General features: G+C 36.7%; 1 protein-coding gene across 1 annotated transcript in view; it reads right to left on the bottom strand.

Annotated features, from left to right (window-relative positions):
* LOC136876173 (dipeptidase 1) overlaps nt 1-12,729 on the bottom strand; it is a 232,961-nt gene that overhangs the window by 2,853 nt on the left and 217,379 nt on the right. The window contains exon 11 of the mRNA XM_067149896.2: nt 10,101-10,242. Within this exon, the coding sequence (XP_067005997.1) occupies nt 10,101-10,242 (142 nt within the window). The remainder of the gene's footprint in view (nt 1-10,100; nt 10,243-12,729) is intronic.

Raw genomic sequence — 12,729 nt, 5'->3', positions numbered from 1 at the left:
TGCGAAACCAGGAATCCTGGGATCGCATGGCAGTGCATGTGGAGGACATCCTTCGTCAGAAGAAGAAGGATTTGGAAGCATACGAACATTCGTAAAGGAGAAATGAAGAAAGAAGACGTCTGAAAGACAAAGCACGATATCACCCTGAAGTAATGCGAGAGCGGTTCCGGGGTGATGACTCACATCGTGGGAAAAGGGTGTGTGGTTTTTAGTGGGTAAGAATCCCACACACTTGTGGAGTGCGGACCCTTCACAAGTGTCTTTTTGAAGATTTTCCACAATCCCTCATTTAAAAAAAAAATTATTATTATTATTATTATTATTATTATTATTATTATTATTATTATTATTAGCATATATCATTACACACATTATGTAAGTATATTAATGAAAATGAAAACCTACAACCTGTTTTCCAGTCATTGACCGGGTCAGGGATGGAATAAATGAAGCCCCCATCTTGCGGTGAGGATAGGAATTGTGCCGGCTGCCAAAGCCTGTTGCACTCCTCTGGGGCAATGATTAATGACTGACAGATGAAATGAAATGATAGTGGAAAGTGTTGCTGGAATGAAAGATGACAGAGAAAACTGGAGTACCCGGAGAAAACCTGTCCCGCCTCCACTTTGTCCAGCACAAATCTCACATGGAGTGACCGGGATTTGAACCATGGAACCCAGCAGTGAGAGGCCGACGCACTGCCACTTGAGCCACGGAGGCTAAGTACATTAATCATAATCATAATATCTAGATCAGGGGTTTCCAAATGGGGACCTTAGTTTGCGACCCGCAAGGGCATTTAAAAATTGTGAAGAAAATTTTAAAAAATATCTTTCATAGCTCGTTCAAAAATATATTAATTTTTATACCCTTATAGACCCAAAATCTGAACTAATACATTCTTTAATATTATTTCCTATTTTTAAGTATTCACTTCATCTGAATAGATTATTTTTGATTAAAAAGATTAAAATACAAACTTTGTTGGAAAATGAGCCCTTACAAATGCCAGTGTTAGGTCTTAACCATTATAAAATTGGCTATGGGATCCATATCAAATCTTGAACTCCATTCCAACCTCACTGTGGACATTTTATGCACCGTAGCCTGCAATGAATACCAAGAAATACTTTAACTGCAATTGGTGTAAGAAGCAGTTTCAATTCTTTGTTCTTCTTTCATTTGTAGTACTGGCTGGTAAACACAGCTGCACAGTCAAAGCAATTTTCAGGGAAGTACTCCTGGAAGTACATTGCTGGGATTTTAGGCTCTTACAACTGTATATCATTGTTCCTTTCGCACTACTCCCACTAAATTGTCCTTCTTTAAGTTTTGTTTGGACTACATTATTAATTTCAGCTTGTATTTAGATCCCCCCCCCCCCTTTTTGTCTTTTGTCAAGTATTAATTCAAATGTACTGACATTATTGGGTGGTCTTCTTCCAAATTCAATTGTCCTGGGTATAATAGTATTTATTTTATAATATTGCATAAAAGAGTGAAATTAAAAATAGTGTTTTTAGCAATTAAAATTATTAAACCTTTGTTTCAATTGAACTACGCATATTATTTCATACTGGTATCTCTGTTCTATTTGCAGAATTTTACGAAAATTGACGTATGATTAAGGTGCGGCCCATGATCATGTCTAAGGTTTCCAATGTGGCCTTCAGGCCCTTACAAATTGGAACCCCTTATATAGATAGATACAAAAGCAATGATGAAACATTGTGACAATCAACAATTCAAAAGAGAATTTCACAAAATAATGCCCAAATTCCTCGGCAGCCAGCACAATTCCTATTATTACAAGTAATGAAAATCATTTTTTCCATATTGAAAGAATCTTAATAATAAATCTCATTAATGAAGGTCTCAGTAAGACTAACCGGGATGAATTGATAATTGTTGCAGGAGATCTTAACTGTCGCATAGATGTTATGTCCCACAAATCGGAAATGGTGCTTGACTTCTTACAAGCAGAAGGTTTGATGTTAATAAACAAACGACAAGAGAAAACTTATATCTGTCCCAACGGAAGCAGTACAATAGACCTGGTGTTGTCTAACCTACACTCTGTTCAGTTTGTCAACCAGACGATCCTCAACAGAATTGAGAGGAAACATCTACCAGTAGCAACGACCTTCCTACTTAATCAGAAACATATTACCTCTCGTAAGATAACCTCCAGATCCAGGATATTGTACACAGACCTCATGATTTCAGATAAAGAATGCATCATTTCAATTAGCAATCTATTACGAGATGGTCACATTAATATAGCGACAAAAGAAATGGAGACTATTATTCACAATACAACGACGATAGTTAAAGCTGACAGGAAGGCAAAGCAATGGTTTGATACTACCTGCTATAGAACTCGACAGGAGGTCTTACACTATCTTCATGTTGTTAAATATTCACCAACAGATGTTACTCTTCATGATTATGCTGAGAGACGAAAGGAATATAAGAATCTCATTAAACTCAAAAAGGCAGAGTACTATGAGAAAATAGGTAAGGAACAAATTGAAAACGCTAAAAGTCAACCATACAGTGTACTCAGACCAAGAATACCGAAATTCCCTCGAGACATTCTGATGGAAATCTGGGTTGAACACTTCTCCAAGGTCCTTCGACCTAACGATACAAGACCTGCTAAGAGATTTGACTAGATATTGGAATTTGATAACTCACTCCTGTTCACACAAGACGAAGTAAAAGATATAATCGACAAGCTGAATATGAAGAAAGCTTGCGGACCAGATAACATTTACAATGAACACATAAAGAGTGCGGCTCCTGTTCTTCTGGAATTGTGGACACTTCTGTTCAATGAATGCCTACAACAGGGTTGCATTCCGGATCACTGGGGAACCTCTACTCTAAAGCTCTTGTACAAAGGGAAAGGGGATCCTTGTGATCCTGATGCTTAGAGGGGTATTGCCTTGGAATGTACTCTTTTGAAACTGTTAACCAAACTTATAACAGGAAGGCTAAAATCTCTAGTAGAAAGTTTTCTTCCTGAGGAGCAATTTGGCTTCAGAAAAGGTCGATTGACTATTCATGCAATTCAGTGTTCACAAAATGATATTCACAAGGCTCTCCGGTTTAAAAAAGGGAAGTTGATTACGGTGTTTGTGGACTACACTAAGGCTTTCGTCTCAATTAACCGAGTAAAACTGATGGATAAATTAACAAATTTATTGGGTGAGAACAACCCTTTAGTTCGTATAATTAATAACATTTTGGCAGAAAACAGACTTCAAATTAACGACTCTGTATCCATATCTACAGGAATTGATCAGACAATTGGGATATTACAAGGGGATCCCTTGAGTCCTATATTATTCAACATTGTTTTTGAAAGCACTGGCTGTCACTAACGTTAGTGACGTTAGTGACAGCCAGTGCTTCAAAAACCTCTTAGCAATAAGTTAACAGCCCAACAACACTAAAGATTTTCACATACGTAAGACAGCTCAACATTAATTACATCGCCCAACATTTTGACTGTCACCCATTCAACTAATAAACCAACATCCCATACTCCAGCAACTGAAACACACCGTTAAAACTTCAAAATATTAGTCAAATGGGAAGATATTAACAACACTTCAACTGCTCTCATTCAAGCCATTAGTTCAACTGTTTCAACATAGGCTCAATCTGAATCAAATATCAACTGTTTTTTACATGCACTAGGCACTCCGTCTCATTGAGAGTGTCCAACAGAGTTGAATAGCCCATGGATACTTCAGCGAACAAACTTGTTTGGGTCTAAAATATGATCATGCAACTTAGACATCTAGGTTGAACTACGACATAATGCAACGTTTTCACATGAGCTGGTCATAAATCACATACAAACTTTCACATCTTGATGCTAATTCCATTAGACCACATCATGAATGTAATACTAAGATCAAATTTAAGTGAAATTAGCACGAATTTGGAATACTTTTCCACATCATTTCACATGTAAAATACGTGTATCGTATTTGTAATTGTATGTATTCTGCATTCATTCCCAATATTTGTGTATAACTTTTAAACTGTCTTTGAACTTTAGCATCACATAAGATTTTAGACTCTCACTATTGTCATTTACTACACATATGACAGCCTTGTTTAAGTGAAAATTCACAAGCATGTTCACTAGTGCAACATATTTTTAATCAATTTGATATTTTGTCAATGATAAGATATTTGTAAAGTTTTTTAATGTATTCACTCATGAAACATGTTTTACAATTTTACAACCAGACGTCTGGTAGAACTTTGAGGTATTGATATGACTAATGATGCCCTAAAAAGGGGCGAAACATGTCTCAACTATTTTAATGATGTTTAACTAACACGTTAACATCTTATACTGTATTGAATAGGTTGAAGTTAAAATAAATTTCTTACATTTCGTATAATTCCTATTCTCGTCGCAAGATGGGGGCTTCATTCATTCAATTCCTGACCTGGTCACTGACTGGAAAACAGGTTGTACATTTTTTTCAATGCCCAGGTTGTCCAGTGATTGTGTGGCGTGCACTGAGGCTGTAATAAAATCTTCTACTGGTCCAGAAGAATGCCCTTCTTGTACACCCAGTGACAATGTGATGGATTTTCTGCTCCACCTCAACACAATCGCAACTATGGGAAGATCGCAAGCTCCACTTGTGAAGCATTGAAGCATATCATCCATGGCTGGTTTGAACCCTGTTGATAGCAACCTAAACTTCCCATGGCAGATCAAAACCAGAAGGGGGATGGGCTGCATTAAATAAAGGCTGTCACTCATGAGAAACTTTGCTGCACCAACTGCTGCACCATTCATCTGCAGCACTGAAGTTGCTTGAAAAGAGCTCTCGAGCTGTTTGAATTGGTGGAGACTATACTTTAGATATTGAAATCCACCAGCTGTATCATTGTGGATAGGAAGAGACTAGTTCATTGTAATTTTTGAATACTCTCAGACAAAGTTGTTCAATCTTCTTCCTCTAGGAGGTACAATTTACTATCAATCACTGTCACTATCAATCACTACAGATCTGCATTTAGGGCAGTCACTCGGGTGGCAGATTCCCTATCTGTTTTCCTAGCTTTTTCTTAAATGATTTCAAAGAAATTGGAAATTTATTGAACATCTCTCTTGGTAAGTTATTCGAATCGCTAACTCCCCTTCCTATGAACGAATATTTGCCCCAATTTGTCCTCTTGAATTCCAGCTTTATCTCCATGTTGTGATCTTTCCTACTTTTAAAGACACCACTCAAACATATTCGTCTACTGATGTCATTCCAGGCCATCTCTCCACTGACAGCTCAGAACATACCAGTTATGATACAGATGTAGATTCCCATAGGGAACCTGAAAAATTTGTCCCGAATGAGTAAATTTATAATACAAATATAGTTGGTCTGTTATTGGATATTATAAATTTTCCAGATTTTCCAGATTTTCCAGATTTGGTTGCCAGCGTTTCACCCAAGTGTGCTCATCAGTTGGTAAATAGCACACCTACCAAGATACATGGCTAGTGCATACCGAGGAGGCCACTGCGCAGGCTACTTGGAGCCACTGGCAGTGCCAATGCACTGTGAGAGACATTGTCTCATTTCTAAAAATTTCTATTAAAAAAATAATTATATTGTCCAATAACAGTCCAACTATCCCTATGGGAATCTACATCTATATCATCTAATGGCCAGGCAGGCATCAATTTTTATATACCAAATTACTAATATTTTCAAGAATATAACCAACAAATAGTTTTTAAAACTAATAACAACAATTTTTCCAATTTCCATAATACACGTACTATCAATCAAACTAATAAATTTTCTCAATCAGGTGTCTACAAACTACAATGCAATACCTGTAAAATTACATATGCAGGACAAACAGGGCATAAGTTTTCAATAAGATACAAGGAACATGTCAATGCTTCAAGATAAAATCATTTCTCTACCATGGCACAACACGACAGACTTAAAATATAATTTTACATCAATTGACCAAGATTTAAGCATATTTATCCAACCACTGATATTTTAACCATTAAGGGTCTATAGATTGTATTTTAACATTGTGTATATCTTTGTTTACCTCTCAGTTTTGGCTGATGATAACGTCTGAGATGTTGAAACCGGTGCCTAATAAAGTAATGTTGTAATTGTAAATTAACAGCATATTTTGTATTGAAAAGGTGGATCTATTGCACTCTACTTTATTGTTTGTTAATCTCTATTCGATACAGACCAAAGATGAAGTTCTTAACATTAATATATATATACTTTTAAAAAGGGTACCATGCTCAACATATTGGAGAACTGTTACATTCATTTAGAACAATACTTTAACCCTAACTATAATATTAATGAAATCAATGAAAAACCTAATATTGTGTTTGATATAATCATTCCTATATATGCAAAGTATAAATGGAGAAAAGACACGTTAAGCCCATCAATCAGTTCATGCCTACCTACACCCCCCCATCACACATCTCTCCTCCAACCCCTGCTATCATAAGCTATACTCCTGCTCCCTTTTAACAGTCAATCTGGTGTTGGTGTCCTGTCAAGTGGACACAACTTACAGGGAACACAGGGGTGAGTCTACTGTAGCTGTATATTAATCTCAATCTAGCTTCCCTTCTCTTCTTAATAATTCATTTCCAATATTTTCTTTACAGACATTCACTTCAAACCAAAGTAAACAATAGATCACTACATCTGATGAAAAGGAACACTTGTTCAAGTTGTGAATGTCCCCTTCAATCTACATGTAAACCATTACTCATGTTACAATTTGACAAGACATAATTTATAAATCACATGGCTCAACTATACAGATAATGATTACCACTCCCAGACAGACTCAAGAACACTTGGGTGCTTTAAGGACGATGACATGGTTCAACACCAACTGCAGCAGATTTGATGAGTCATTTTGGTTTCAATTGTAAATGTGTAGTCAGATTTCATCAATAGCAATAATAATAGTAATAATAATTTTAAATTAACACATACCAAATTGTATTCTTTATTACATACGTTTTCAATTAGATCATGGCTGAAGATGACCCAATGTATGTAGGGTCAAAACTAGTACCAATTATATAGGGACCGGGCGAGTTGGCCGTGCGTGTAAAGGCGCGCGGCTGTGAGCTTGCATCCGGGAGATAGTAGGTTTGAATCCCACTATCGGCAGCCCTGAAGATGGTTTTCCGTGGTTTCCCATTTTCATGCCAGGCAAATGCTGGGGCTGTACCTTAACTAAGGCCATGGCTGCTTCCTTCCAACTCCTAGGCCTTTCCTATCCCATCGTTGCCATAAGACCTATCTGTGTCGGTGCAACGTAAAGCCCCTAACAAAAAAAAAAAAAAAAAAAATATATAGGACACTATATTAAGCTAATGGTATTGAATAGGTGGACCTTTCTCTACCCTTTGATAGTGATCAATTGTCAAGACGGACCATAATGAAATTCACAACTTATGATTTCAATTTAACTGAGTACAGGCAGCCAGAAAAGAAAGATGGATTTAACTGTGCCAGTGACAATCCACGTGGTCTGATTCAGGACAACATCAATCTTCCAAACATGTGAGCTGTTCATCCATACCATAGAACAGTATTCCACTGCTGAATAAACCAGCCCAATAGCTCAAGTGCAGAGCATAGCAGCAGAGGCTCCCGATGTAGAACCATCAAGTTTGTGAAGAATGCTCTTCCTTATTCTCAACTTAGCAGTACTGTCAGTTGTGATATTTACAGAAACACACAGTTTGATCGAGAGTAACGCAAAGGTACTTAGGATGAGAATTGTGAGGTTGAGGAACCTCATTGAGTGAAACATTTATGGTAGTTTTTGACTGCCTGTTGTTTATATGAAAGTAACAGGTCTCTGCTTTGCTGATGCTTGGAGTCAGAAACCATTTTCTAAAACACACACTCAAAATGATTAGGTTAGCATTTGTATTTCACTCTATCTCATCCACTGAGGTGTGTTAATAAGCAAGAGCTAGATTGTCAACACATGAAAACTGGCAGGAGGAGGTAGCTGGTGTGTCTGCAATGTACAAATTAAACAACAATGGTGAGAGCACAGATCCTTGAAGGAGCCTTTTACTGAGAAATTTCAAGTTGCTATATTTGAACCACACTCACGAATCATCACAAGGCATGTCCAGAAAATAAAGATACAAAAGTCAATATCTTTTCTCATACTGTCTAGTTGACAAACTTCCCCTGTAAATGAATTACTGGAACATACTTGACTTTCCAGCTTTGTTGCCACCATTATCCAAACACTCATTTTGTCTGGGGAGCTGCTTTTGTATCCCAGAGTCATAGAAGTCCACCACCTGCCTCTTCACTTTAACCATGTTTTGACTTATTCGTTTAACTCATCATAATCGAATAAAAATGAATCATTTACTGTGGCTACTTAAGACACAAATAAACACAATTACATTTGAAATACAAAATTTACCTATTAAGGAATAGTTTGTTTTGGTATAGTAGCCCTGAAAACATTGGGCAATGCACAGTCCAATCTTGCACTCCTTGTACCACTATCTACTTTCTTTTCATGGTACATGTGAATTAAAAGCCTGCGTCTCTTTGTCTAAACAAAAAATAAGCCCAAATTTCTGTAGGTGAAGTATTTTTTATTGTTTCTATTTGGAGTAAAGTAATGCAGCTAAAAACTCACATTCAAAAGTGACGTAACAAATAATCTTGCCTGAACTATCACTTGATATGTGATCTGATTTCTTAAGCAGTCTTCATCACTGTTATCAAGAGTATTTCTGAACACGCTACTCCTGATAAAATATCCAAGATATCACTATCATTGAGTTGGCGTGAGGAATGGTTTGTATAGTAGCACAGCTGAGAGCACGACAGATTTGGTGCGCTCAGAACCTGGCACAAAAAGTGATTCGGTAGAGGTCATGGCAAGGAGGAACTACCCTTTTTATCGTTTCATTTTGAATTTCCCGATAACTGCTGCATTCTAGTGGACACTAGATAAACTACTACCCCCAAGCAAGGGATGGGAAACTATGGGATGTGTGCAACTGCCTACAAATATGCGTGAAAATCATGCCCGTATGGCATTCGGGCACTTTCCACAACCAGGGAAACAGTTCGCTCATATCCCGTATGGGCATAGTGTTGAAAGTGTTAATCAGCGCAGCTATTTTGAACACGTTACTCAAGCAAGACCCAGCATAATACTGCCAGATGAACCCTGGGGAAAGTAAAAGGATCATAGTTAAAGCTAGTGTAGGCACAATAAGCATTACAAATTTACCCTTTAGTCTAAGTGTGAGGTATGTTTATTTTCTGGACTTGGCTTGCATATTTGTTTGAAATAAATTTTCAGCTTATTAGACTGTGTAGAGTACTTCCAGTACATGCCGAAGAGATGTAACATACAGAACAGATACGAATGTTGTGGGTTTGTTGGTTCCCATTGGTGACCAGCTGGCCACTTTTTTCTGACTTAACACCTCTTTGGCACGTGCTACATGTACTGAATACAATCTAACAAGCTGAAAGTCTATTTGAAGTACAATACGGTCATGAAAGTTAAATGAAAGCAAATTTTTAAAATGTGTGGTTCAAAGAAAGAGGACTTCACTTTGTTAGAAAACCTATCTAGATATGACAAAGTAAGAGCTACTGTGAAATAACAATATGTTACATCATCTGAAATATCTGCATGCTGCCTCTGTGGATCAGCGGTAGAATGTCGGCCTCCGGATCCCAAGATAGCGGGTTCAAACCCGGCAGAGGTAGTCGGATTTTTGAAGGGCGGAAAAAAGTCCATTCGACACTCCATGTCGTACAATGTCTGCATGTAAAAGATCTCTGGTGACACATTTGGTGTTTACCCGACAAAATTCATTAAATCTCAGCCATAGACGCCGAAGAGAGTTTCGGTTTACTCGGTCTGCCATCTAGTGGGGGCCTAGAGTAAAACGGAACGTCGAAATTGACGAGCAGACAGCCAGATGGCGTCAAATTGAAATGTCTGCACACGGTAGCTGAGGCCATACGATTATTATTATTATTATCATCTGAAATCAATACCTTTTCAACAGCTTTGAATACTCTGATGAAATTCAGCCCTGCAAGTTTTCTAAGGTCTTCTCTAGTCCAATTTGGTTCTCTTTCTTCTAGGAGGTCAAATAACATTGGATACTTGGATACATCTTCTAGACCTTCTGGCATCCTGCAACAAAGCATTCCGAAGTTCTTCTTAAAAAAAGAAAAGGAGAGATTTATTCAATATTAATATACCGGTAAATGAAGAAAACGTGAAACAGAATATGAAAAGAAGAATGTTAAAATATGATCTTATAAATGTCAAGATTTTAAGGATGAAAATCTCGGAGTTACAATTCAGGTTTGTAACATGTACATGTTACACATTATTATGCAACAAATTGTTATTTAAATATTTCTTTTATAATATATATTTTATATTTTGTATTTTTATGTAATTTAATTTCAGATAATTTAATAATGTAAATAGGTTAAGAGTTTAGATATACTGTAATTATCAGTATATAAATATTTGTGTAAATATAAATGTAACTATTCTGTTTTTATTTTTCAACTTGTTTAAATGTTGCATTAACATATTGACGGTTTTTGGTGATGGAAGGATGGGAACCATTCTGTAATTGGGACATTCATTCATTCATTCATTCATTTAAATTAATTCCAACGAGCCTGCAGGCTCATACATATGAATTGTACAGGACATTACATACTGGTGGGCACCTGCATATCAAAGTAAAGTTTGTGTATATAAGATTATTAATAAATGGTTGAGCATATAAACACATACAATATATAAACTATGTACATCATCAAATATGAGGATTACAGGGAAATATTTCTGATTGTATTTACGTTTACATAACAAACATTGCAGAGGTACAAGATTAGCTTACAGATTATTTACATTTACATAACATAAAAGTTGCAGAGGTACAAGAATAGATTACAGATTATTTACATTTACATAACATATGAGTTTCAGAGGTACAAGAATAGATTATAGGGTATTTACATATACATAACATAAGAGTTGCAGGGGTACAAGAACAGATTACAGAGTACTTACATTTATATAACATAAAATTTGCAGAGGTACAGGAATAAATCCAGACAGTTTGCAAGACTGTTTGGGAGAATGAATTAAATGACAACTGATATTTTGATTTAAACAGCACTGTACCTTTCCCACAAATAATGCTTGACTCTTTGTTTGAATTTTGTCAAAGTTGGTGCTGTTTATACCTCCAAAGGAATGTTATTAAATATTTGGATCACAGAGAGCTTCAAGCTGTTTATATCATATTTATAAGAACAAACATTGTATAAGGCAAAGTCATTTGCGTGCCTAGTACTATATCGATGGTTGTCAGAATTCATGGTATATGTAGTGTTATGGTGTACAGATTTATGTTTTATTTTATACATGAGTACGGCTGCACTGAATTCTGTATTCATACTTAGGGGTGGTATCTTAGCACTTAGATACAGATATTTGATTGGCGTTAAGTACCTAGGGAAGATTAAGTATATTTCTAACAGCTCTATTCTCTACTACCATTAGCTCATTCAAGTCAGACTTCTAACAGCACATCCTGTAACATTCAAATATTGCAGGTGACTATGAACTAAAGAGTAGTATATCTGTTTTAGAAGATGTTGTGGGATAAGGTAACTTTCTTTAAAATTCCTGCAATAGGTGTGATCTTTTTAGTAATATATTCAACATAGTCTATCCAGTTCAAGTTCCTATCAATTACCAACCCAAGATATTTGACAGTACTCACTAGTTTTACTTCAGCATTGTGCGTATATATTTTACTGTGTGGGATTTCATTCTGATCTTGTTTTGTCATTATGATATAATTAGTCTTTTGCACATTAATTGTTAATTCATTTTCCTGGAACCAAAACCACAGCATATTGAGGTCTTCCTGCATATCTTTAACAACTGAGTCTATATTGCAACCAGTATAGAATATATTTGTGTCGTCGGCATATAGTGTGATATGTCCTTTCAAACGGCAAGCTGCAATGCCGTTGATGTAGACTAGAAAGAGTATCGGCCCTAATACTGACCCCTGTGGAACACCGTGTGTTATCCTAAGTGCTGAGCTCCTACAGTTATGCAATCAAGGTAATTTTGTACTGAACCATTAAAGCAGGAAGTGGTACAGGAAGTTGACGAGGACATCATGTCCAGTAAAACTGATAACATTCAGAAGTGATGTGGGGAGGGTTGTAACTGGACACTTCATATATTGGCAATGAAATTTTTTCAACTGAAGTAACCACTGTTGGTTCGTACTGGGGTAAACTTATATTTAGCAGGGTAATAGAAAGGTACCCAGACAGGGGAGGACCAGGGAGCAGTGATGAGAGCATAGGAAGCTGGAAGTCAAGTAACAATTACTCAATAGTTAGTATTAAACTGTAAAGCAAAATCATCTCTGTACAGGCCATGAAAGCCCTGGGACGGGTGTAAGGTAAAGGCTCCCACTATTTGTAACCTTGGTACCTGGTGGGGTGAAGTGTTTAGCTTTATGCCCGGCTGCCTTTGCCCCCAGAAATTAACCTGATACTCATTTTTGGTATAGGCTGAGTGAACCCCAGGGCCACGTGCATCTCCTGAAGTGAAAATCTTGTTTCTTAAATT

Source organism: Anabrus simplex, chromosome 6, assembly GCF_040414725.1.
Source record: "Anabrus simplex isolate iqAnaSimp1 chromosome 6, ASM4041472v1, whole genome shotgun sequence".
Lineage (NCBI taxonomy): Eukaryota > Metazoa > Arthropoda > Insecta > Orthoptera > Tettigoniidae > Anabrus > Anabrus simplex.
Note: the sequence above shows the minus strand (reverse complement) of the source record. Positions and strands in the feature narration are given on the sequence as shown.